The sequence below is a fragment of the Varroa jacobsoni genome, unplaced genomic scaffold (genome assembly GCF_002532875.2).
Source record: "Varroa jacobsoni isolate VJ856 unplaced genomic scaffold, vjacob_1.0 contig01926, whole genome shotgun sequence".
In the NCBI taxonomy this organism is placed as follows: domain Eukaryota; kingdom Metazoa; phylum Arthropoda; class Arachnida; order Mesostigmata; family Varroidae; genus Varroa; species Varroa jacobsoni.
The window spans coordinates 1,817-25,218 of record NW_019214719.1 but is presented as its reverse complement, the minus strand read 5'-3'; the positions used below and the strand labels follow the sequence as shown (position 1 = coordinate 25,218).

General features: G+C 42.4%; 1 protein-coding gene across 3 annotated transcripts; it reads right to left on the bottom strand.

Annotated features, from left to right (window-relative positions):
• Positions 1 to 14,973: 14,973 nt before the first annotated feature.
• LOC111272274 (transcription factor atoh7) lies at positions 14,974 to 19,865 on the bottom strand. 3 transcript variants are annotated; one of them, XM_022853624.2, is made up of 2 exons: positions 19,619 to 19,865; positions 14,974 to 16,576 (listed from the first exon to the last, which is right to left on the bottom strand). In XM_022853624.2, exon 2 carries the CDS (start codon positions 16,507 to 16,509, stop codon positions 16,063 to 16,065), a length of 447 nt encoding a protein of 148 aa, XP_022709359.1. In that variant the 5' UTR covers positions 16,510 to 16,576; positions 19,619 to 19,865; the 3' UTR covers positions 14,974 to 16,062. The 3 variants fall into 3 exon arrangements, with proteins under 3 accessions (XP_022709359.1, XP_022709360.1, XP_022709361.1); XM_022853625.2 differs by having other exon boundaries at positions 14,974 to 16,568; XM_022853626.2 differs by lacking the exon at positions 19,619 to 19,865 and adding an exon at positions 17,066 to 17,084 and having other exon boundaries at positions 14,974 to 16,568.
• Positions 19,866 to 23,402: the final 3,537 nt, after the last annotated feature.

Here is a 23,402-nt window from a genome sequence, read left to right as displayed (position 1 = left end):
AACCTCACTTTACTCTCCAGGTTTTATCAATCTACGCAAAACAATGCCATCACTCTCTGTGATTTGACCGCGGGAAAACGCTTTGTACATCGACCTCCTGAGCGTAAGAGTCTGTGGTCCGATTGTCGACAATGTGTAGAAACGTAACTTCACGGACATTCCTGCGACGCGATACATTACTGAGGTTTTTTTTTCTCTATTTGTGTCTTGTCGCCGCTGCCGTATCTTTCGTCTTCAGGGCTGGTTACCTCCTCCCTCCTTCGTAATGAAGATATCAGCAACGGAAAATGGGGCATTTGTACTTGTCACACACGTCGGAACGAATCAGAAAGGCCATAGTGAAGAAATGTCTCCCCTACCGCCGCCTACGAAACCTCAGAGGGCCTAGCTGATTTAGTGGGAAAAAGGAGGCAAAATATCGATGGTGTTGTCAAGCCATCTATGGTTGTTATTACGACGAGCATCGATAGTATTTTTCTTCAAGAAATTAAAGTTCAGATAACCAAAAAAAGTGCTTGATGATGATCTTGTTGAAAAATTAACTCACAACAAACATTGAATGAGTATAAGCACGATCAGACAGGAGATGAATCGATTCGGATGCCGAACATTTCTTATTTAGTCGGTACAACATCGTCTTGTTGGTATAGCTGACTTACTTAGATCTCGATTGAGCGAGAACTCCGCGAATTGTGTTTAGCTTGAGGGCATGCATAAATATAACTTGCGATTGGTAAAATAAAATGGGTTAATTATGACAGAGCGTATTGATCGTTGCGTTATTGATTCAAATAAAAGAAAAACTGGGAACTATCCTTTCTATTAGTCATCTTGTGGTTCGTTGTTTATTAGCCTAGACAAAGCCCTAGTAAGCCCAGCGGTACGTATGACTGAACTTCTGCCTGGAAGGGTCAAACGTTGCTGGTCCAAGCCTCATCAATGACAAATACTACACGACAGGTGTGATTAAATAAAAAATATATTATGTAATGATAAAGTTTCGATGATCAGTATCGGTGTTCGAGAGCTACGCATGGATATGCTTGAAGAACATGTAGCCAATACAGTTCACTGATTTAAAACCAAGTAAGTCATGCAGAACCACCTTAGTTATATCAACAACAACTTCAGAAGATCAAATTATGTCAGTTTGGTAGCAAACAAGAGCAACAGTACCTAGCAGTCGTCGAGCATGCTTTTGCCACCGTCTCTGCGTCCAGCTCCGCCTCTACCTAGTTACCGATCAATCATGTAGTTTGGCTCACGTAGTATACACAATAATCACTCAAGGACAGCTACATCAGTCCAGATTCCCTGTAACACAAGGTCTAACAAACAAACGAACGAACACGTACCTAACAGCGCATGTTTGTGTATCAGCACTCGCGCCGCAGTGATTATATCTATAAATAGAGTGAATCCATAAAAGGCATGGAGTTCCAACGCATACTATACCTTCGTTCGCTCTACAAGACTGTCTAGTGAAGGACAAAGACAACGAGAAGTTTGCGCTAGAGAGTCGAGTCACCAGAACGCCATCTTACGCAATCATTTCAGCCCATAACATCAAAATTGATGCGCAGAGCGTACAACAGAAGTTCGACCACTTATTCTCTACGGGCATTTCACGTTTTTTTTTCATCATTTCGATTTTATTCTTGACCGAAGACCGTTAGCTGCGATCCGATGAGATCAATTCAATACTTTTAGTACGGACGATTCGTGTATCTGAGGTCAATGTGAAAAGTGTCTGGCGTGTGTGAACCAACGTGTACTTACAAGCAAGGGGATATCCATCAAATTGTTTCGAGTGAGTGAATACGCTGAGTTCTCCTTAAGTTTTTTTTTTTTTTTTTTGTTTCTATAATATTAACTTGCTTAACGTTAACAGTAGGCCAGCTGCGTTGTCTTTCGTTTCCCTCTGTGTATGTTGTAGAAATTCCCTAGTGGTTATATTAATCGCTAACAACAATCGGCATTGCACCGTCATCGTGGTTATGGACTTTCGATTTTGATTAAGGGGCGGTGGCCTGCTGACATCATACCGTGCTTCACTGCCGCTATTCGAGGCGAACGAGCAGATCTGAATGAACGATTAGAGCCGTTTGGGTGCGCTACCGTCCCGAGATAACTATGGGACGTATGGATCGACATTGCCAAAGTTAACCAACCAGCTAACTTGGCAATTGATTCGGAAGGCAATTGGGCCCATTTCACGTTTCACCTGTCTCCCGTTACATTTGATTTTTAATGGCGGACATGTTTGTACGGGCGCCTCTGTATACGTGTCTGAATGATGGCTTCTGAATGGTACCAAAAATGTCAGCTTAAGTTACTGCCTTTACAGAGCGCCTGACACTTATTTTGTTCCCGGCGCATGAACGACCGAAATTTGAACGAGCGGCGACAGTTTAATTGCAGTAATCACTCGATGACGTTGCGTTTCGAAGAACCGGGCGTTGTTTCCTGTCGCGGCAACCTTCAGGTGTGCACGAAAATCGGACATCAGTGGAACAGAAAAAAGAATAACACGCTGGAAAGATTGATTCGTCCCCAATGATAGAAGCTACTAACGAAATTCCCTTCTGGCATAGTCATAGGTATCTGTATATGTTGACTGTTCTAAGGGAATTTTTCGTTTTCCTTTAGAAATAATCGATCGACAATTGTTTCCGTGCTCTTTGCTTCATGTTAACGACACAGAACATTACCTGATACTCAGATATTAAGGCGAGTAAACAGCTTAGCAATGCGGCGTATAAGCAGTATACAGAGCTTCTTATCTGCTGCTCACTCACGTAATGTCCGCAGTCAACTCTACTGTTTAAATTTCGGGCGTGTCCAGAGTTAAATGAATGGGAGTGGATACTGTTTGGGTGTCGGGCGCTTTCTTCAAAATCGCTTTGCCTGACAGACAAAAAGTGCGATGCAAGCACTCCTTATCCTTATCCCTTCGGTCCTACGATTTCCATTGCCACTAAACAAACGGCATAGGCAGGGTAAGTTCGCAATCCTCCTGCCCATTCCTTCAACCTAACATAACATTTATCATGCACTGAACCTCCTAAGAAAACTGAAAAGACAAATTTGTCGAATCAAGGCTAAGTTCATAAACTGATACATTGGGTAAGACGAAACAAACACTATAATTAACGGTGCTAATAAGTATAAGAAACTAACCGAAGACCAGCACATATAATATACCTCGATTTGTATCGTTAGGGCTAGCTAATAGCATGCTAAAGAAAAATATATAAAAGGAACGGTTTAGTTGGTCGTATTTTTTTGATGATCGCCTGAGAACAAGGGCCCGTGCTATCAAACAAAATATTTTTTTCAAATCTCTTTAATCAGGTCACTTTAAAGAATACCAGTTCCGTTTTTCATAGCATCATCTATTCGTGACACCTGTCCCAACGTCCTTCAATGGAGGATAAATCAATACATTTGGCCTACTTCCCACGGGTAACCAAATTGATATTTCTCTGATCGATTTTTCCTCAATCATCTTTATTTCCCCCTTTTATCAGTACTCTATTTCTAGCGGGAACGTCATCAGACCAATCTGCATATATACGATTTATAATTTTGTCAGAATGTGTGTCCTTTTAGGTGCCCGTTTATCGTGTTTGTGTTTTAGTACTCTCGATGATTGTTAGGCTGGAGTACATCAACAACTACAGCAGCAGCAGCAGCAGCATAGGCAACAATCGCGGCGGTAACGGAAGCGAATCGATTTGATGTGATCGACTCACGCCTCACGACGCATTTTAAGCGTTTTGTCGAATTCGATCGACCGCCGAATCGATCGTCTGCCGAGACCCACCACAGCGGTGGTCGAGAAACAACAACCCGCCAACAGCGGTGAACGTCAGATCTATAACACGGCCATGTCGCAGGTGATCGCCATGGCGAGGACAATCACTCGGTTTGCGACTGACCTGTCCGACCCGGCTCCTAACATCGAAAGCGAGCAGTCGACGTTAGCAGACGATTTCGGTGTATGATGGCTTTATCACCGCCTCCACTCCCACTAACACCCCCACAGTTAGGTAATCCCCACCACCCTCGGCGAAGCACGCAAACGATCACAGTCTGGGTCTGAATATTTTCGTATTTTGTTGGATTGAAATAGCCGTTCCATAGGTTCACCTATCATGAGATAGAGGTGCTGGTTGTATCAATGTGATCGCCTTTTATTTAATTTGGCATGCGTATGGATGAATATGCACGATATCATGAAGTTTGAACTGGACAGACGATTGAAGCTGGTAATTTTATTGCCTCTATAGACAACGAACAGGTAAATGCTTACGAGGATAATCGAGAAAAATCGCAAGAGAACGACTGAATCAGTCAATCAGAGATATCAAGAATAGTAAGTAGAGACTAAAATGTCTCGAAGGGTAAAGTGTCTTGATAAATGATGAATAATTAAGCCCGAACGTATAATACATTCTCCTAGAAGCTCATAACTTAAATTTACTAGTTGCTAATAAACATAATAAAGAAAATGGTAATAACAATAATACGACCGAGGAGAGGGACAACAGACAGTGTTTATCATACATGTCAACAAGTAAATCCTTGATCTAAACGATGACAGTTTCGAAGCTTGCCTTTAGAAAGAAGTACCTAGAGGTAACACGATAGGCATTCAAATAAAGTTTGTTTTTTTTTTTTTCTAGAACTTAATTCCGGCTGATAACTCAATGTTCGTTGTAACCGTGATGAAATGGCTTGTTAGATTTCGTGATGAACATTTTTCATTGAATTATGATTGATCACAGCTGGAACGCCGTACCGGAACGCCTTAGAATGCAGGATTTCATGCTTTGCTGGCGCGAAAACCCCGGTTAAGCTCAGAGAGCAATTTGTACGCAGTTTAACTTACCTTAACAACTTAACTTACTTAACAAACGATTTTGAATCATCTGCGCATAATGGGGAAAAATAGATAAGGCAGGAACACACAGGTTTCCTGTCACCTGAACGAACGAGCACTGCACTCGTCTCATCAAGTCAGTTAAGAAAAATTGTATTGAATCACTATTGGCGATGAGAAAAAGCTCTCGATTCCAATCCCAGGCGGATTGGGTAATCATGGCTTGACCTCGGTCAATTAGCTGGATCTTGTAGTAAGATAGTATCATGGAAAAGGGCATTTTTGTGTGTTTGATAGAACATAAATAGGGTAATCTATTTCGGGCCTCTAAGACTTCGCCAAACCGGTAACGCAGAGCGTTATAGACGTCACTGATTGGTCTCAGCAGTTCAGTTAAAAAGAAGATTTCCTTTAGCGATCAAGAAAGTTGTGAAGTGATTTTGTTGCATGATATATATATATATATATATATATATATATATAGTCAACATTTGGGGATCTAAGGTTGTAAGAAAGCATCTTTCAGCTTCCAAGAAGTTTCCTCAACAATAAGTTTTCCCCCACGAAAGTATCAATCGCCTTCTTCAAAAAAATTGTTTTTTTTTTTCAGAATGTTGCCCATTTACATACATTTAAAATCTTTTTACAGCGAAACAGTTTTCGAAAGTTGAGCAGGTCAGAAGATGGATTTTCAACTATCTTGCTCAACCGCCAGGAAGTTCATAGCTGGCTGATAAGTGACAGCTATAAACGAAATGTTTCCGAAATGTAGGCTTCCACACTGTTAGAAAGGAAGTTAAAAATCGGTCGAAAAGGTATAAAATTAGTCCGCTTCAAATATAGTAACTTAGAACTAGTGATTTCATTACCAATAGACCTCTCAACGTGTGTGACTCAGATGTGACATCGAAATAGTTCCCTAAATTAAAAACTAGACGCGGTAAAGACGTTCAACGCAGTGGCTAAGGAAATCTAAGATGCGGTTGTTATTATCTACTAAGAGAATACTTTATCAACAGATACCAGTACGTATAGTATCTCTACCTAACCTTATAGCTGATCCGTGCCTAACTATAACCCATAACCTACAATGCCTGATAAGATGTGGTTCCCAGTAGCTACTAACTGTGTGATGGTCAACAAAAACAAGGATTTGAGACGGTTGGAAATAAGGTACGTATTTAAATCAGAGAGGGCTTGTGTCTTGAATAGAAGGATCTACGTTGATGTAACATGGAAGAAATAATTCATCACAGAGACACAGGATATTAGGGGTGACAAGTCATTACGAAGAAAGTGCGCGGGGCAATAACCTAACGGCTATAGCTACGAAAAAGATTTCATTTGAGAAGATATGCAAAAGGCCATTCTTTACAAAGGTGTGCTTCCATAAAGTTTCCCAACTATAGAATAGTCTTTTATTTTTTAAAAATTCTGATCGATCACCGAGAGTAATTTACACGTGTTTATATTTTACAAACCAATCTAAAGAGGTCATATACCAAAATCAAAATAGGTCAACATCGAATGCGGATGTGTGTCACCGCGAAAAAAAAACTTGCCTATTACAGGTAACTTCGGGCTATTAGAAATAAAAGAAATATGTAGCGTAATAAGATTCCTAACTGAAGCAATGTTTAAGGGAAATATCGAATGGTAAGCTATGAGCATTTAGATATCGGATTATTATAGCACCTAGACACATACCGATATACGTGTTTCGTTCACTGAAAAAAAAAGTAAGAACACTCGGCACTAATTATGAGCTACTTTCTCACCGCAATAAGTCAAAAACTGAACAAGACTCTTCGGTCGCAATACGATAATTTATGTGTTCCTTAATAGCTTTAAATTGTCCTAAACGATCCGTCATGGATCTTTTATTCGGTCATTAGGCCAACGAATATTTTGAGTATTTTGTTTATAGCATGGGTGTGTTTAGGATTTAGTTGAGATAGTTTTCTTTTCAACTGATTCCGAAAAAATGTATTTGTTTGTATGACTGCTCGATGAAAACGGCCTAACATTGAGGCTTTTAACGAATCAACTATACTCTACCATCGTAGAGACTTTTACCAGCAGGCAGGTACGGTTTTTCTTTTTCATTCTCAAAGGTACACAGCACAGTTGTTTCGACCTGTTACTATGTCTGCCTCGTGGGATAAATCCGTTTAACAGACATGGCAAGTTACTTAGAAATTGGAGGACTTTTTGAAAAAAGATTCGTTACCGTTTTTTAGCTTGCCGGTAAACTGAGCTACATTGTCATGGCACAGCGCAGCCATGAAATGATTCATATTCAAACAAATGCCCCACTTTTTTTTCTTTTTTTACAAACGAGTCCCAATGAAGCTGGCTTCTAGCGAAACACTGCTTATCTTGTTCTATATCACAACTTATGGAGTGGTCCTTTTCAATGCGATACCAATGTAACAAGACGCGCGCATGGAAGTTATCCGCGTTAAATCGCTGACACCGGTTGGTTTTGGGCACCGTTTATTGAGCAAAAGCTGCGATCTGAACTGCTTGGCTCACATCGAGTTGTTTGATGTCAAGTCTTTCTCGTGTACTCTCTCTGGAAGGGAGTTTTTTTGTAGACGCCCGTACCGCCCACGCTCACAATTCGTCCCAGCGTCACGCCATCGGCCTGCCAAAATCAGTAGCTCTCTCAACAACGTCGAATAGTAGACGCGACAACGAATGGCGCCACTGCAGACGTTTTCTGCTCGGCAAATGAAAAATAATCAAGACAAACGTATAGAGTCTAGCGGAGAGCTGGGTAAACCACTGGATGCAATGGACAGACCAACTGAACAAGTACTCCATGTATGAACGCGTCTAGCGGCGCGTTAAAGCCACACTCGTTCGGGAGACTTGTCTAGCAAATTGCTGAGGCAGGACACGAACGCAAGCAAACAAAAATGGTGAGTTTCCTCTTATGATCAGATAAAGACGCTGCTTCCCAGGAGCGCTTATGGACGGACGGTCGGTCGGGCGGTCGTACAATGTACAGAGAACTGCGTCGTATCGTTTTCTGTGTACATGGGAATGGATAGAATAGAATCTGAGCTGCGTCGCGTGCTTTGGGCGTTATATAGATTACCTGGCTTTTATTATGTAGAGCCCATAGAGGGCCTAATAAACCCGGCTGGGTCAAAGGGGTATAATAGAACACTGCCTTTGATTAGCACAACCAATGGATTGGAGAAGGTTTTGCGAAAAGATCAATGACAACAGAGAAAAAAACTCCGACAGTGTTTAAAAACTGCGTTAAGAATTATAGACTTTGATCGAATCCAGATAAATAGATTCGTTAATAACAAGCGCCAATAAAGTGAAAGTCTTTAGCGGACGCGTGGACCTTATAACCGAGACGTATACGCCAGCCGGCCCCTTAACGACGTGCATTGACCGAGTAGGCCTTTGGCCGACTTTTACTAAGCGTTACTTTTAGTTCTCGTTGTTTCTGATATGCACGTGAATACGGTCGTTCAGGCCAGCAGGTCGGACAACGTTTCGGGTACCGAGTCAATTATGGACTTTGATCGAATCCTGGTAAATAGCACAAGCGGGCAAAATATTCGAATTGTTCATTACAACGCTAATGAAGAGGAAAAACATGTCGGATTGAATTTGGACATAAACATTAAAGAAAAGCGCGAACGGCAAGACATCTGTATATTATAAATTCTTGCCTACATTTTTCCCACAGTCACATCTAATAGCATTCTTTAAGAGAAGCCACATAGGAAAAAATAGTTATCAAGTATCAGATTTGCGGTGTCACATCCTACCATATTTTCAAGGAGCTAATAGCATCAATGGTGTAGGATCGTATCATATATAAACAAAATTGAAATGTACATGAAAGCAGGACTTGGAGCCGCTAAAAACATAGATATGTAGCAAGCAACCTTTGTTATTATTCAGTAGCAGTAATTACTATACTGCTACAAGAGATCGAGACGATCTTGATTATTCGAGCACCGCACCTGTCCTTCATTGAAGAACAGAACTCACGATCGTTTTACGACGAAGAAGTATGCATAATGAACATAGAACAGCACAAATGTTTGTAACAGTAGCAGTACAAGTGCCGACTTTCACAACTCTGCGCGTTCACTTCCACTCCCATTAACGGCTTTCATTTTTGTCCTCATCACGATAATAATTGCCATCGCTACCGTGTGCTTTGTACGCATGGCCACCGCCTTCGGGAAGTCGCGTTCGGCGCTTGTCGACGCCAAGCTGTTGGTCCAGCTCCCTTTCCTTCTTAATATTAAGCTTGTTTCGACCCAGTCTCTACGATTCGTACTGACATCCCTTCTCGTTGAACACCTCCATTCCCAGCAACAGGAACCGGTTCAACGGCTTCCGCTGCTTCTTATAGCAGCGTTACTTGTGTCGGTAGAAATAAGCGCTGCTCTCTGCTGCCGCTGGTGATTCCAGCTGTAGCCCATTTCGGACGCGGTGGTGATCGTTGAAGTTGGCTCCAGCCACTGATTCGGCAAGCAGCCGATGCCGCTGCCACTGACGAGCTCGCCCCTATATTCACTCGTCCTTCGTTGGCCGTCGTACCATTGAATGGCTTTTGTGTATATTTTCCGTATTTGATAAAGTTTCTGCTTTGCTCCTTCAATGAACGTAGCAGTCGTAGTAATCTCACGTAGTAACATCATCAGCAATAACAACAGCAGTGTCACCGGCTGCAGCGTAGCTGCGCAGACAACAAGAGTCGTCAAAGTCACAGTCGATACTGGAATAGCAACAAACGGCCATACCATTCACAGGCGCGCGAATGAATGAAATCGATGACGAAACTGAGCTACGGCACGACGGAAGAAGAGCGGCTGGGGGGTCTGGCAGGGGACTGACCCCAAAATGCCAAATATGGTCAACCAGCCAGTTCTTGTCGCTTTTCTCGCAGACGCTTCTTGGAAAAACTCGGCAACGCTTGGTCAGTCGATTAATACAGCCAATGCTGGTCGTATCAACCAAGCTGAAGTGAAACAAGGGAGGCGCGATCGGCAAGCCTCGTTAAGCAACGAAGCGGCCATTAGCTAGTTCGTCAGTTATGAACCATGGCCATCATCGAGACCGTTGCCATTATCGTCGTCAGAATCGGTCACATGAGAAACGCCAGTTTGGCAATAGTAGCAGATAGAGGCGCAAGAGGTCGCCCTGATAGATGGTAACTAAAAATAAATATGGCACTGACGATCTAGCGGCTAATGCTTGATTACGATCCCAATGAGATACAGTGTTTTGTAGTTCATACTAACAACGACTGTGTTACCAGTGTGTATCACGCAGACGAAGAACTTGCTCGCACTACTAATGACGGCTACGCCAGCAGGCGGTGATAATAATAGTCATAAGGAAGGCGAAATGTCTGAAGGCCATAGTATTTCGCTCAATAGTAGTAGTAGTAGTAGTAGTAGCATATAGTAACTAAATGCTATAAAGTCAGTGATAACGAGTGAGTGACTCACAAAGTGATCATGGCGCTGCTGGTGCGATCGCAGAGACAATGTCGAAACGTGTCGAAGTAAGAAACTATCGATACAAACAGCATTAGTCTTAGGGACATTATCTTGTAGGGAAAGTTGTAAAACAAAAAAGCTGATTTAATATATACGGACTGTAGACTACTTACTTACATTAATGAAAATATTGAAAAGCTAAACACTTCAAACATTGAACAAGTTTGAAGCTTCAACTTATTTTTGTTGGCAGAACTTTACCAAAATGTCTGGAATATGTAGCATTTAGCACGTAGAATCACCGTTATGACAAGCGTAGCACGCTAATTTTTAGCAAGGGTATCTCTGTGGTGTGAGCGAGGAATCAGCTTAGTAAAAATAATGATTCTTATTACACTTGGTGCTAATGACCTATATAAAGATTCTAACTTTTGCTCTGAATAGGGGTCCAACCTCGTCCCGTGAGCCGACCTGCAGAAATGGCGGATGGGAATGGTGATCACGTTCGCATAGCTAGCGAAGTTGTACTCTGTACTTATTTTAGGACAGCATTTAAGGTTCGAACCTGAGCTCACTTACATGCGGCTCCCACTGTCTATCTCTTCGGCACTGATTTTTTTATTTAATTTAATCTAACTTTTCATACATTTGTTGTATAAAATGCATTAGCTAATATGGCTATTAATAAAGGAGCACCAATTGCTCATAAGACTAAAAAAGAATGGCCTTACCTAATGGCTAATTACCTAAAAACAACTAAAAAAATCGGGTTATGACTGTTAGTGACTGGTTTATACTAAATATTTTGGCAGCTACATAAAAATCATTTTTTTAGTGTTAAATAGCTGTTTATCTTAGCCAGTTTCTTCTTACGAACATTAAATATAGATACTGCAATTTACTGTTACGAACGTGCGAACTCGTAAAAAAAAAAAAAAAAAAAAAAAAAAAAACAATTCGCCATTATTTGACAATTTCCTAATCTTCACATGCCAGAGTATTTAGATAGATACTAGTACAATCGAAGATCATCCAAGCAAAAATAAAAACACATTATTCTTTTACACTTTTCGTAGCGATGTGAACCTTTTCCACAATAAAGAAACTGGTCGGGCCCTAAATCGCCTGATGCCTGAGCGAAGGAATCCTTATTTTTTGCTGGAATAGTGAGATCATTGTTGAAAGTTATCGATTTGGCACAATCTGTTTCATCTAATTTTAGCATGCTTTACGCACTCTGAGCTAATTCGTAGCAAAGGTATCATTCGATATATCGCCATTTTATTGCCGTGCTGAGATCCGAGGGGATTAGGAAGGTGTCGCTTGAAAGCTCCTTAGCTCACAACGGCGAACTCGACTAAAAAGCTGAAATCCGATCAAGCAGTGCCGGAGTCTGATAACTACAGAAAACAATGTTTTCCTTTATCATCACTATCGGTTTCTCACGAGTATTGAGTTTAATTTACCAACAGTGAGTAGGACACGCTGCTTTGTACACAACTCCGGCAGACAGATAATGCCAAACAGATGCTATGGCAAGGTGACTTAATAACGTAGCATAACTCATCGGATTATGACTGTTTGCGATAGAATAGAGCACTGCCAAGATTTGAATGAATTTCGAATTTAATCAAGCTCGTATAAACAAAATTTTAATTATAATTCAATTGTTTTTATGGGGTGAACTTGCCATTAAATTAGCCAATAGATGGATTGACGCCGACGGACATATTTCGACGTGGCCTTAACATAGAGCAACCCTGCAAATTTCATTGATTTAATATAATAATAAAACTTCAAAATTTTCAAATTTTAGGTTTTTTTTTCTTCGAAAACGTAGGTACAGCGTTGGACACAATTATCGCGTAGTTTCGAGTGCATCCAGGGGCCCATTCCTGTATTTACCTCATGACCTTGACTGTGTCTGTCTAACTCGCAACGCGTCACTCGTATGTCCAAGGCAGGCGCTCTCAAATCGCCTATGAGTACCTATGATTAATTAGCAAGAGGCAAATCTGGAAATATAGGTATCACAATATGTGTCTTGCGAAAGGCCGCCACCTGCAAAGGTTCTTGCAGAATACATTAAGAGTTCGTGCGCCATCGGCCCGCTACACAGAGGATTTCACTATCAACGATTGATTGCCTCGCGTATTGGAATCTCAACCTATCCAAAATACAGTGTACGCGATATTAAAACTTAATAACTAGTTATGACAACTTAGGTGTCAACGAATGGAGCTGTCGTTGCAGAACTTATGTTGCACTTGGATGTACATACAAGTTGAAGTTACAGCCTAGTAGCATACGCCTTAGACGACTTCCAGGTGGACAGGCCTCTACTAGCTAACGTCCTTGCACTAAGTTATTGAACGGATGTGTCATAGGGAAGATCGACCTGCTTGGCTTGCGCAGGCGAAAAAATAGGTACAGCATGACGTAAAAGCTCATAACACCTTTCCCAGCGCAGATGTTCCGGGACTGTCGACAATAATCTGTTAAAGTAAACGCATTACAAGAACAGATCATTCCAACGACTGAGGTCTGCAAAGTTTACGTGTACAAATGTTCTATACATCTAAGCCAACAACTGAGTTAATTTAGATATATACACAGGTTGATTTGTGTTGACCGAAATGTCTATAATTTTTGCAGCTCATTTCCGTTCGACTTAATACGACTCCCGAGATTATTTCGAACCTGAAGCGTCGACAGTGAAATGTAACATTTGGCCATTGTACCCGGAGCGATCCGAAGATCATTGGGTGATTTTTTCATGCTGACCGCTCACATTAGAAACAAATTTTTCAACTGCGACGCGCTTTGATATGCCGATCACGCAGAGCGTCTGGGCGAGTTCGAAGACGCTATCCGGCGTTATTAACAGCATCGACCGCCTTTTAATGCGATTTTACTACAGATCAGCTTTATGACGTCTGCATTTGAAGTTTATTTCTTCATGGCTCCCCCCAGTTCTCAGGCAAATGTATGGGTGTCATCTCGAGCAATAACGGTTCGAGGTGCGCCTTTTGCCTTTTTCTCAAACTGTCGTGTTTGGTTTCTTTTTTTTTTCTTTATTTCTGTTACTCTCTTTGTAATTTGCTGTTCATGTTGCTTCCAAATCAACGCGTCACCTAACGCTGGCAACCATCACAACACACTAATAAAGAAGGGACATTCAATATAGAGGTAGATCGAAAAAAATCTCCTGTGGGCCTTGAAAACCCAGCTCGGGAACTCAATTGAGACGTCGAAAAAAACATTTGTGGGTTCGGCCCTGCCAATAGGCTAGTGCAAGTGAGACGTTCAATACACTAAATGTATTTTCGCAAAAGTGTTCGAACGACGAGGATGCAGGAGAAATCTTCAGGGTCAATTGTGCAGATGGGAACGTTAGACGAACTCCGAAACGGTTGAAGATGTCAAAAACCCTCTTAAGACAAAAGATAAATGGATTTAATGCATCGGTTGTATAATAAACTCTAGATACTTATTATATCCTAATAGGCCAACATAGATAGTGTTTAACTTCGGGCAGAACCAACTATACAATTTCTAGTAATCATGTCGTAACTAATCTTTTGTTGCTGCTAAATGGCAGCCAGCTTACTGGCGAATGACCAACAGAGTGGGGTTGAAGCGAAGGCCAACTGTTATACGGTTTACTAACAGGGTTGGCTGCCCACTGACCGTGTCTGGCCATACGGAAAATCCATAGGTTAATAGAGGGCGTGGTATATTTGAAAACTATGCCTTACCGGCGGATGTCCGCTAGGGAACCGATAACGTCTCCTATATGTCACAATACGTGTCGAGACCATGACGGCTTAAATCAACTACCGGCTGAACTTCCTAGCTTGTTTCGACGTTACTCTGATAGTAACTGAATGAACTAGACAGTTTCGAGATAAGTTTCAGTCGTCTTTTAATAGCTCGTCGGATTCATAGCAAGCGCACATTACATCGTATCGTTAGAGTAGTACCTGGTTGTCTCTGATATGATAGCGTACACTACAGACCATCCTAAAACCTAACCCCCATGCCTTCATAAATCCACTGAATATAGAGCATCGTAAGAAAATTTTCTAGGGGATCAAGTTTATCTTATTAGAAAAAACATTGCAGTTATAAAGAAATATTCCTTTATAAACCTGAAAGCTGCTGGCCAACGATAATGAAAATGATTTGGCTTTGTGAGAAGCTGCCTACACTACAATCCGTATGCCAGCAGTCATCGTACGATGATCTTTTCTGGGGTGCAGACGCTTAAAGCAGGCCTGCAAAGGCCATTTGTGAATAATTGGTCACAAATCAACCTAATTAAATTTAGATTCTACTAACTGATACCACAGAGCAAGCGGCTAGCGGTATTCATTAGTTCGAAAACGTTATAAAGCTGTACACTTCAGAGATCCGACATGCGCGGTCCGGTTCGTCATACGCAAATAATGGCCAAGGCTAGACTACGAAGAACGGGGCATGCTATCTGAATCACTCTGGCGTTTGATTCTGTGAACGTACGGCGATTCAGCTGAGAGTCCAATTGAAGACATTTCTTCGAAAAATAAAATCTTCATAATAACGTACGACTAAAAAGCACAAGTCTTATACAAATATATATATATATATATATATATTTTTTTTTTATTCACATCAATACAATTATTGATTATAGTAAACATACATATTAATGTTATCTGTATACTGTTGGCGTTCGCATGCTTGCTCGAATGAGGATATTTGTAAAGTAGATATTTCTATATACATGCTATCTGTTGGCGGTCACGTACGAAAGACAATACAACCTTATCATAGATATTACTATTGCACTACGAATGTATGATTATGTCACAAAACCTTTTATAGAAACCGATGCACGTCCTTTGTGTTGGCAGGCCCAGGCACTCATCATATTGGCACATTGCACAGAAAATGGTGTGCACCTTGGATTTGTCAAAGGGCTGGCATTTTACATGCCCCTAAGATAAATGCCTCATTATTGTCATCGTTATTACTACTGTTATTGCTAATGTGGCTACCTTGAAATTTTGCTACTCCCGACTCTGTCCTGATTTCGCCGTAATACCTACACCTTTACAGGTAAATGTACATAGAGCAACCGGATGGCCGTTTCATTCTTCGTTTGTGTATGTGGCAAATCCCGGCTCTCCATTAAAGCTTCACAGACCAAAGTTTTATTGCATGGTCGATTTGACTGGCACGGTCAATTCCCGCCTCGGGTATAAATTCGTTTCCATTTCCTTCTACCTGGACACCGGAGGGCGATTGTTACGACGTACACGGAAACGGGTCTCGGCATACTCGTCTCTTCCTGCTACCTAATACTTGTTGTTATTGAAGTTATGAAAAAAAATATGAGCGATTTGCAGCGAGCGACTAGATTAGCAGTAGACACAGTTATATATCCACTAGATGGCACCTATGAATTCACTCTCGCATTCAACTTCTTTTAAATGCTGTCACGCCTTCAACATATATGCATTTGTTAATCTCAACGTTCGGTCTCTCTGGCGAACACGGATATTTCTCGATGGCTCTGGATTTACTGATTCATTTTCCGGCTTTTCTCGTCAATACCTGTGGCTCGGTGTATACTGTTCGCTGACAGATTGTTTGTATACATTAGTCCTCGAATTCAGCTCTTCCCGTTAGCATAGAGTCTCATTCCTCTGATCAGATGGAACCATCGCTGTATCCACCGAATTCGGTGCCATCCGAAGCTATCAGTTCCTGGATGTCCCCGTACAATTCGTCCAGGGTCAGATCCATTCGTTCGGTGGACGGGTGCGCACTTTCAGCCTCTGCCAGTACCCGGCTCAACGCGTTAATGTAGTTCATGGCAAGGCGAAGCGTTGTAATTTTCGTCAGCTGTTTCGAATCGTCCTCGTTCGGTACTCCGGGCACCATGCTTTTTAACCGCTCGAAAGCATCGTTGATTTCCTGCATCCGGAAACGTTCGCGGGCGTTGGCTGTTTTTCGGCGGTACTTCGACAGCGGAGCCGGACGGGCTTTTTCTTTTGGACCTACGCTCTGAGCTTGGCTCAGACGTTTTCGTAAAGAGCGCGGCCGTAGGTTGAACCTCGTACCCGAACTATCCGAATCCCCATCAGAGCTGTGCATGGTGAACTGATGAAAACAGGACCCCCAATGCCTTTTCCAGACACCTCCTTTTCAGTTAGCTGAAATCCTCAAATTTAAGCAGACGAACAAATGGGTCAACGTCAGTCGAAAACATCATAATATCATCATGCGCCTATTTCATTTGCCTCTAAACGTTAACTCTGTCTCGTTCACACGTGCACATGCAATACCCCTGTTAAATGATTCATATCTCATACGATACGATAGCTGCTCATGTTTTTTGCGACTATCCCGGTATTCGCGTATACTATACGACTCTGTTGCAATTCTGTTCTGTGGCTGATAGAGGACATGCGAGCGGAATGGCCGATAATACTGCATGGGTCTTCGGTTGCCAATGGCAACAGGTGCACCGATGCAAGTCTACGGCACAATCGTATCTATCGCAAAACAGCACGCGCCAGCCCGAGTGTTTATTTCCGACACTTGGCGGGGCCTATTTATAACGTGGAGCTAAGCATAAATACGGCCTACGCAGTTTAGTCAGTCACCATCGATGGCAGTAATAACAATACAAAAATAATAATGATAATACCAATCGCTGTCGCGGCCCGACGGCCTTTTGCCGTCACACATTTTCGTGCCGCAGTACGCCATTAACATGCCGCATGCGACATCGACGCCAGCGACGTCCTGTTACGAGCGAGAATTGATTCCGGCGCCAGCTATAGCGCTCTAACTGGCTAGCCATTAGATGAGGGTTGTCGGATGATGATGGCTAGAGACGAATCAGTGATCCTGGCCGCTGCTTTCTCAATCTGCTGCACGCGGGTCAAGCGTGGGCAGACCGTACGCTTTCGGTGGTCGGTCGAAGACTACGAAGAGGTTGCCGCCGCGGTGATGGCAGTTGCCACAACACAGAGGCAACCAGAACAGCTTCTACTGCAACAGCCATTGCCAGTTCACTGGCATTTCACCGCTACGACTACTATGATTCAATAGTGGCCAGGACGATAACAACGACAGCCCCCTGACAGGCCGACCCAGTCAGCCAGGCACTTATTCAGTGCGTAAAGAAAATGTCTTGACGCAGTCCTGATTGCCGCTGCTGCTGCTGCTACTACCGCTGTTATTGTAACGGTGGCTCTTTCGACGTAGCGCAGGCAGCAGTTCGGCTCTGCAGAGCGAGACTTAGTCTACAGTAGCGTAATGTATATAGTAGGCGTTCGAGCTCAAGGCATCCGCAACTTTGACACTCGAAAATGATTTGTCTGTGTGGCCTGATGCCAAGACGCCTGTCTGGTCAAAGTTGCTTGACGGTAAATGCTGTTATGTTTGACGGTACTGATAGACCGGGTGTCTTTCGACGGGTACAACACAATTTTCCTGCCAAATATTTGTTCTCGTGAACCTTGAATTTACATACGCACGCATACGGCACTAATTCAAGCCAAAACGAATGTTGGTAGAAGGAAGGGACGGTGGACAATTAGAAGCAGAGCGCCTTTCGATTATTGCGCAGTTATAGCTAAACAGGAGCTGGTAGGCGTCGGTGTCCTAGATTGCTAGATAGCTGTCAGGTTTGACGAAAACACTCTTTACCAGCGCAAAACTTTGAGCGTAGTTGGAGTATGATGACCGTGTGTGTCAGTATGGACTCGCTTCTTGGAAGATCGATCGTTATTGCAGACGTAGTGATTACTTACACAACGTACTAAAGTCCCGATCGTAGAGCGCTAAAAGCTACAATCAACACAATGCGTTACTAATAGACAATAAAATGAGTAATACGTTCCAACTTTGAATTCCTCGAAACGATTTCTGAATTTTTAACGTCTAAACGCGATGTTGTTTGGGGTTTAAAGTTACGACAAAGCCCATGACAATCGGCCGCTTGATTCATCGAAACTGCGTCCGAAAGGTTATAAAATGCTTCATACAAGAACAGAAACTAGGGCCACTACATATCCAAAGGGCTAATATAAGTAAACGATTAAGTAACTGTACTAAGTTGATGTATCTATGTGCGAAGCCGAGGCAGGCATTAAGTTAGTCTAACTCACAATAACTGTTTTAAATTTGGTTTAGGCGGCTGGCTCGCTGAACAAGACGAAGCGCACCCACGCCTGGTTTCAAATACCAGATCATCTCTCGTACCCTTAAGCTTGGTAGGCAAACACGTCCTCACCGCATCATCACGTCCCTGTCATCATAATCGATATTTTTTGGATATCCGAACATTTACGTACCCGATGCTGGTAAATCGAGTTAAAGGGCTAATACAAGATTTTTAAAACCTACAACACACACAGTTTTTGTCTACTGCTTTGATGTTATTTAACATAAATCTGAGGAATAGACACTGCGGTCAGGTATGTAGGTTCTCACGACCATAGATTTTTAAATTTAGTCAGTAATACAGTTTTTTTTTTCAGTATCCATCGCCTCACCTTTTCATACGAAAAAAAAAAAAAAAAAAAAAAACGTGTGTTCGTAAGGTAACGCTTTCAACAGCTTCCCTTTGGCGAAAATGGTGCCCCCGTTTAGGCCTGTCGAGCCTTAGGCAGCTAGACCTCAGAGAAGAAATAGCACGGGAACGTACTGGCTTAAAAGAAGGGGCCAAAAAGGCGGTAAGCAACGTACATGCCGGTGGCATCCCAGTCAACAAAGGACCTGTGTACCGTTATAAGTTACAGATACTACGGTACCAAATTCCTCAGTTAAGACTGATGTCATTGTGCTATCCGCGCACATAATTATCGTTCTCATTTCGGTTCATAAGTTCCTCCCATTTTTTGAGCACTTGACAAATACGTCACCAAGAAGACGTTACAGTAAAACGTTAACAGTAAGGACTCCACTCATTTAAGGCACAGCAAAAAAGGGCATCGAATTTCGTTAGGAAAAAAAGTTTTATTTTAATGTAGAAGAATAAAGCAAAACAAACATCGTTGTCCGCGAAGAGAACAACTCGCACCGCCAAACAACAAATTACCTACCTATTGGTCTATCACAGAAACACACACACATACGTAAACACCAATAACACCGATACGATGACATGAGCTAACACGCACGTGCCATAATATCCGGGGATTTTAGACCAATTTTATCATTTATATGTAACGTTATATTTATATGTACTTACGAAGTTAGAAAGATGTGATGGATAATTTCGGACCAACTACGACCGTCTGCCGATCGGTCACCAGCCCACCGCAGAGTTCTGCGGCTTGAATTCTCCTTGCTTGAAGGTTAGTCCTCACTCCAGTGATGACATATATTAGTGTAATACAACAGGGTATGCAGCGCTATATAGGAGGGGTAGGTTTAGCTTATAGAAGCAGTAGCAGCACAAGAAGCACACGATAAGCGGGTCGAGGAAGCACAAGGCTTTCTGCAGTGCGCAACCAGCCGGCAAGGTTTTTATCACTGGCCCTTGAAGGGGCGGTCCATCAACGAGGGAGGCCCGATAACGCTCACCGAAGGAGGAGCCAGAAGTTAGAACGTCGGTGAGCGCCGAAGCACCGTAGTGCCGAAAACGACGACAAGAACCGTACGAAAATCACGGTTCACCTGCTGCAGTGGTTGCTCCGAATGAGAAAAACGCGCAGATCGGCTTAAATCGGACCGAATGGAAGACGGAGATTTTGACTGGATGTTACTGTCCGTGAGTATCTGTTCGATTCTGAAGGGAGTGCAGCCGCCCTAACGTTCCAAAGACTAGATCTGTTTATGAACAATATAAACGGTAGAGCGATTTCGGAACGAACTTTACGGTGACTTAAAGCGAAGATCGACGCTGGCTTGTTTAAGAAGAAGAAAGCACTTCACAGCAGTTGTTGAAAAATGAATGATCCTTATTAGACCATTCGATGGGGGTGAACTCAATAATGCGAAAATAATTGTAATCGTGGGCCTGTAGGAATAAAGAGATCGAGGATGTTAAAACTACGTATCATGTTTACCAAAGAAATTATTTGAGGCCCGGCGTTTGCATGATGATCAGTACTTCTGTTTGGTGACGATCACCTTCTAAGCCTGACTGTTAAGGCTGCCCAGGATATACGGAGAACAAACTTTACCCAATAGTCAAATGATAGCGGTTATAGATTTCATTCTGTGCCCATTATCGTTAGACCTATGGTCTCGGAATACTGAATGAAACTTACTAGTTTACATTGTTGTTCCATTGGTTTAAGTTACGTAAGTACTGGCCAAGATCAACTTCTTACGGTTGTTCACGTGTGTGGCTTAGTCAATACGCCCAATGCTGAAATGGAGCTGATAGTTGTTGTGATGCAGGTAAGCTACTATAACAAGGCTTACATCGAAGGATTTAGCCTTTACTTTGAGCACCCTCCAACTGTGCTCGTTACCAGTTCAGGTACTATTAATGATAGAAAAAAAAAAAAATGAAAGCTAGTATAGATACTGTTTAATGAGCTGTTTGTATTTTTTTTATTTGTTTTTTTCTTGCTTCGACACGACAACTAACATTTGGCCTGTTACGTAGTTTTAATCTATAGCCTGCAATGGCCTACGAGCCGTGGTGCGATGGGATATCGTTCCGGTAAAATGGGAACCGTTCTCTCAAGGACGCCATCTCGGACGCGCCAATGAAGAACGATTCCCTCAATAATGAACAGTTATATGTACGGAAACATAGGCTCGTAACGGTTATAAGAGGGACATGATCTGGCTTTAGCGATTGAGCGCCACCGTACAATTGCCAAATGTGTTCTACACCCGTAAAGACTGAGTTGCTGCTTTAAGGAATTATAACAGGAGTTATCTAGCTCAGCTGTTTGCAAAGCAAGGGAAACGTGCCTGCTTCGCATAGCCTTAACAAGTTAATCCTGATAAGTGTAGGAGCCTCTGGTTGAAAGCACGGTGCGTTTGCCGTATTCACTATCCTGTGCGACTGCTGCCCGTCATACTGCTCGCACGTATTGTGTCAATATATTGAATCTATTCACAACAAATGCTATCCAATCGACAAATAGACCGCGTGCGCTTGCCTGCTTCTTTAAACAAGGCGTATCGCCACGTGCTGCCATCCCATTGTAGAATCGCATATAGCGCCAATGTATACGAAATCGGGCCACACGTCGAGTATTTCGCACCTGCCGCAGCAAGGTTGCTCCGAGTCGCGTGCCGCTTTGTCCTCCCTAAGGATACGTAAACATTAAAGCGCAATAAGTGAGCTGCTGTAAAGCTGGTGACCGGCAGAGAATCGGATTACGGTGGCCATATTTTACCAAATGACACGTTGCCAAGATTCGTTTTGAGGGGTAACGGTGGGAACCATGAAGACAGCCCGTGTGTGTGTCGGGTGTTCGACTATGTCATATTTCTTATGGTATACTACATGGATAAAAGTGCGCATAATTTAACTGAACCTTCCAGAGAGCCATCTAGCGCCCACATAAGGGAAAAGCATATATATAGCTTTTAGTGCACAGCGTTGATATGGACAACGAAGGTATAACTGTGCGAGTGCTTCTGACGACATTAATACGATGGGAAAAAATGAATTTACAGAAACTTTGACAAGGAGATTTACGATGGCCGAAATTGAAACAGGGAGCCGGTCCGAGGGTTGGAACAGTTTCATCCGACATCTGTAATATCTTTGCCCTTTCAGTAAGCTTAATATGCGCATTAAAAAATGAATGATTTTCTAATTCCCTACGAGGAATGATCGCTGTCTCTATCGAAACCGTTACCGTCGATAGTTTCAACCATTCTAATTGGTTTTGCTAAAATCGTAGGAAAAGAACTGCTGAGTTCGAACATCCTGAAACATCAGCAATCTGAAAAGTAGAGGATTTAGCTTACATATGTACACGACAACTGTTCTGTGCCTATTTTAGCGACTGTATGGTAGTACAACATTACACATCTGAGACTGAGTGTCCTGTCCCACCCCACAGGTGCGGGCCTACCATCAAACGCCACCCATGCGATCGATGCACAGATGTACACGCAACGAGTCTATGAAGACTCAAACAATCATGGGATGAGCTTACGGAGTTCGCTCAACGCTAGAACAGCAGCTTAGCTAGGGTCTACTCACTGGCAAAGGCGTACTCCTTTCTACACTGCCCTCCACGTACCCCGCGTCGCACGTAACGGACCGTTAACAGGCTCACCGATTTAGTAGTTTGCGTTTGCTCATCTGGGTTATCCGCTCTCCGCAACGACCAAAAGTCAAAAAACCAAGTAGCGTTGGGCGTCGCCACCAGTTCTTCTGCTTCTGCCAGCGTATCGCGCACGTCTCTTAATTGAACGAATTCTTGCTGCTGTTACCATTGTTACCGCTGCTGATATTATTGTTGTTGTATATGTAGTTGTTGATATTGTTGGCAAAATGTCTGCGCCCTTCTAACGTGCTCTGTAACACAATAAGGCCATTGTCGAATATCGCATCGTAAGCTATTGTCTCATTTTTTACGATATTTTATTTACCATGAATCGGTGTAGTAGTTAGCACGTGAAATAATGCCGTTTTAACAACCAGAGAAGGTGGACAGGATGCGATGTCAAGGTTAGGTCCATTCTTTTATGAGTCTTGAATGCGAACACCTGTGAAAAAATATCGAAAACGCGTATTTATCTATTAATTAATCTCTTATGGCAATTGAACAGGTATAGGCGTGCCTCAAATATCAGTCACTAAAATATTAAAGAGCCTCACTGTCAGCGAACACAGCATGTACTTGGCTTCTGAGCCTGAAGTGAGAACCCTGTAGAATGGATGACCTGAATCGAAATTAAAAACCCAATGAGATTTTTATTCACCCTGTATGAAAGTTTGTTCGAATCTACTAGCAGATCTGTAATGCTGTTAATTAATTTATTTAGTTTCCCTTTCAATTTTAAAGAAGTAACTGCGTTCATCAGACACGCTTAAATACAAAGTATGACAG

What these genes read in the sequence shown, in the direction of transcription:
- LOC111272274 (XM_022853624.2), bottom strand. Translation starts at nt 16,509, where the DNA reads ATGCACAGCTCTGATGGGGATTCGGATAGTTCGGGTACGAGGTTCAAC.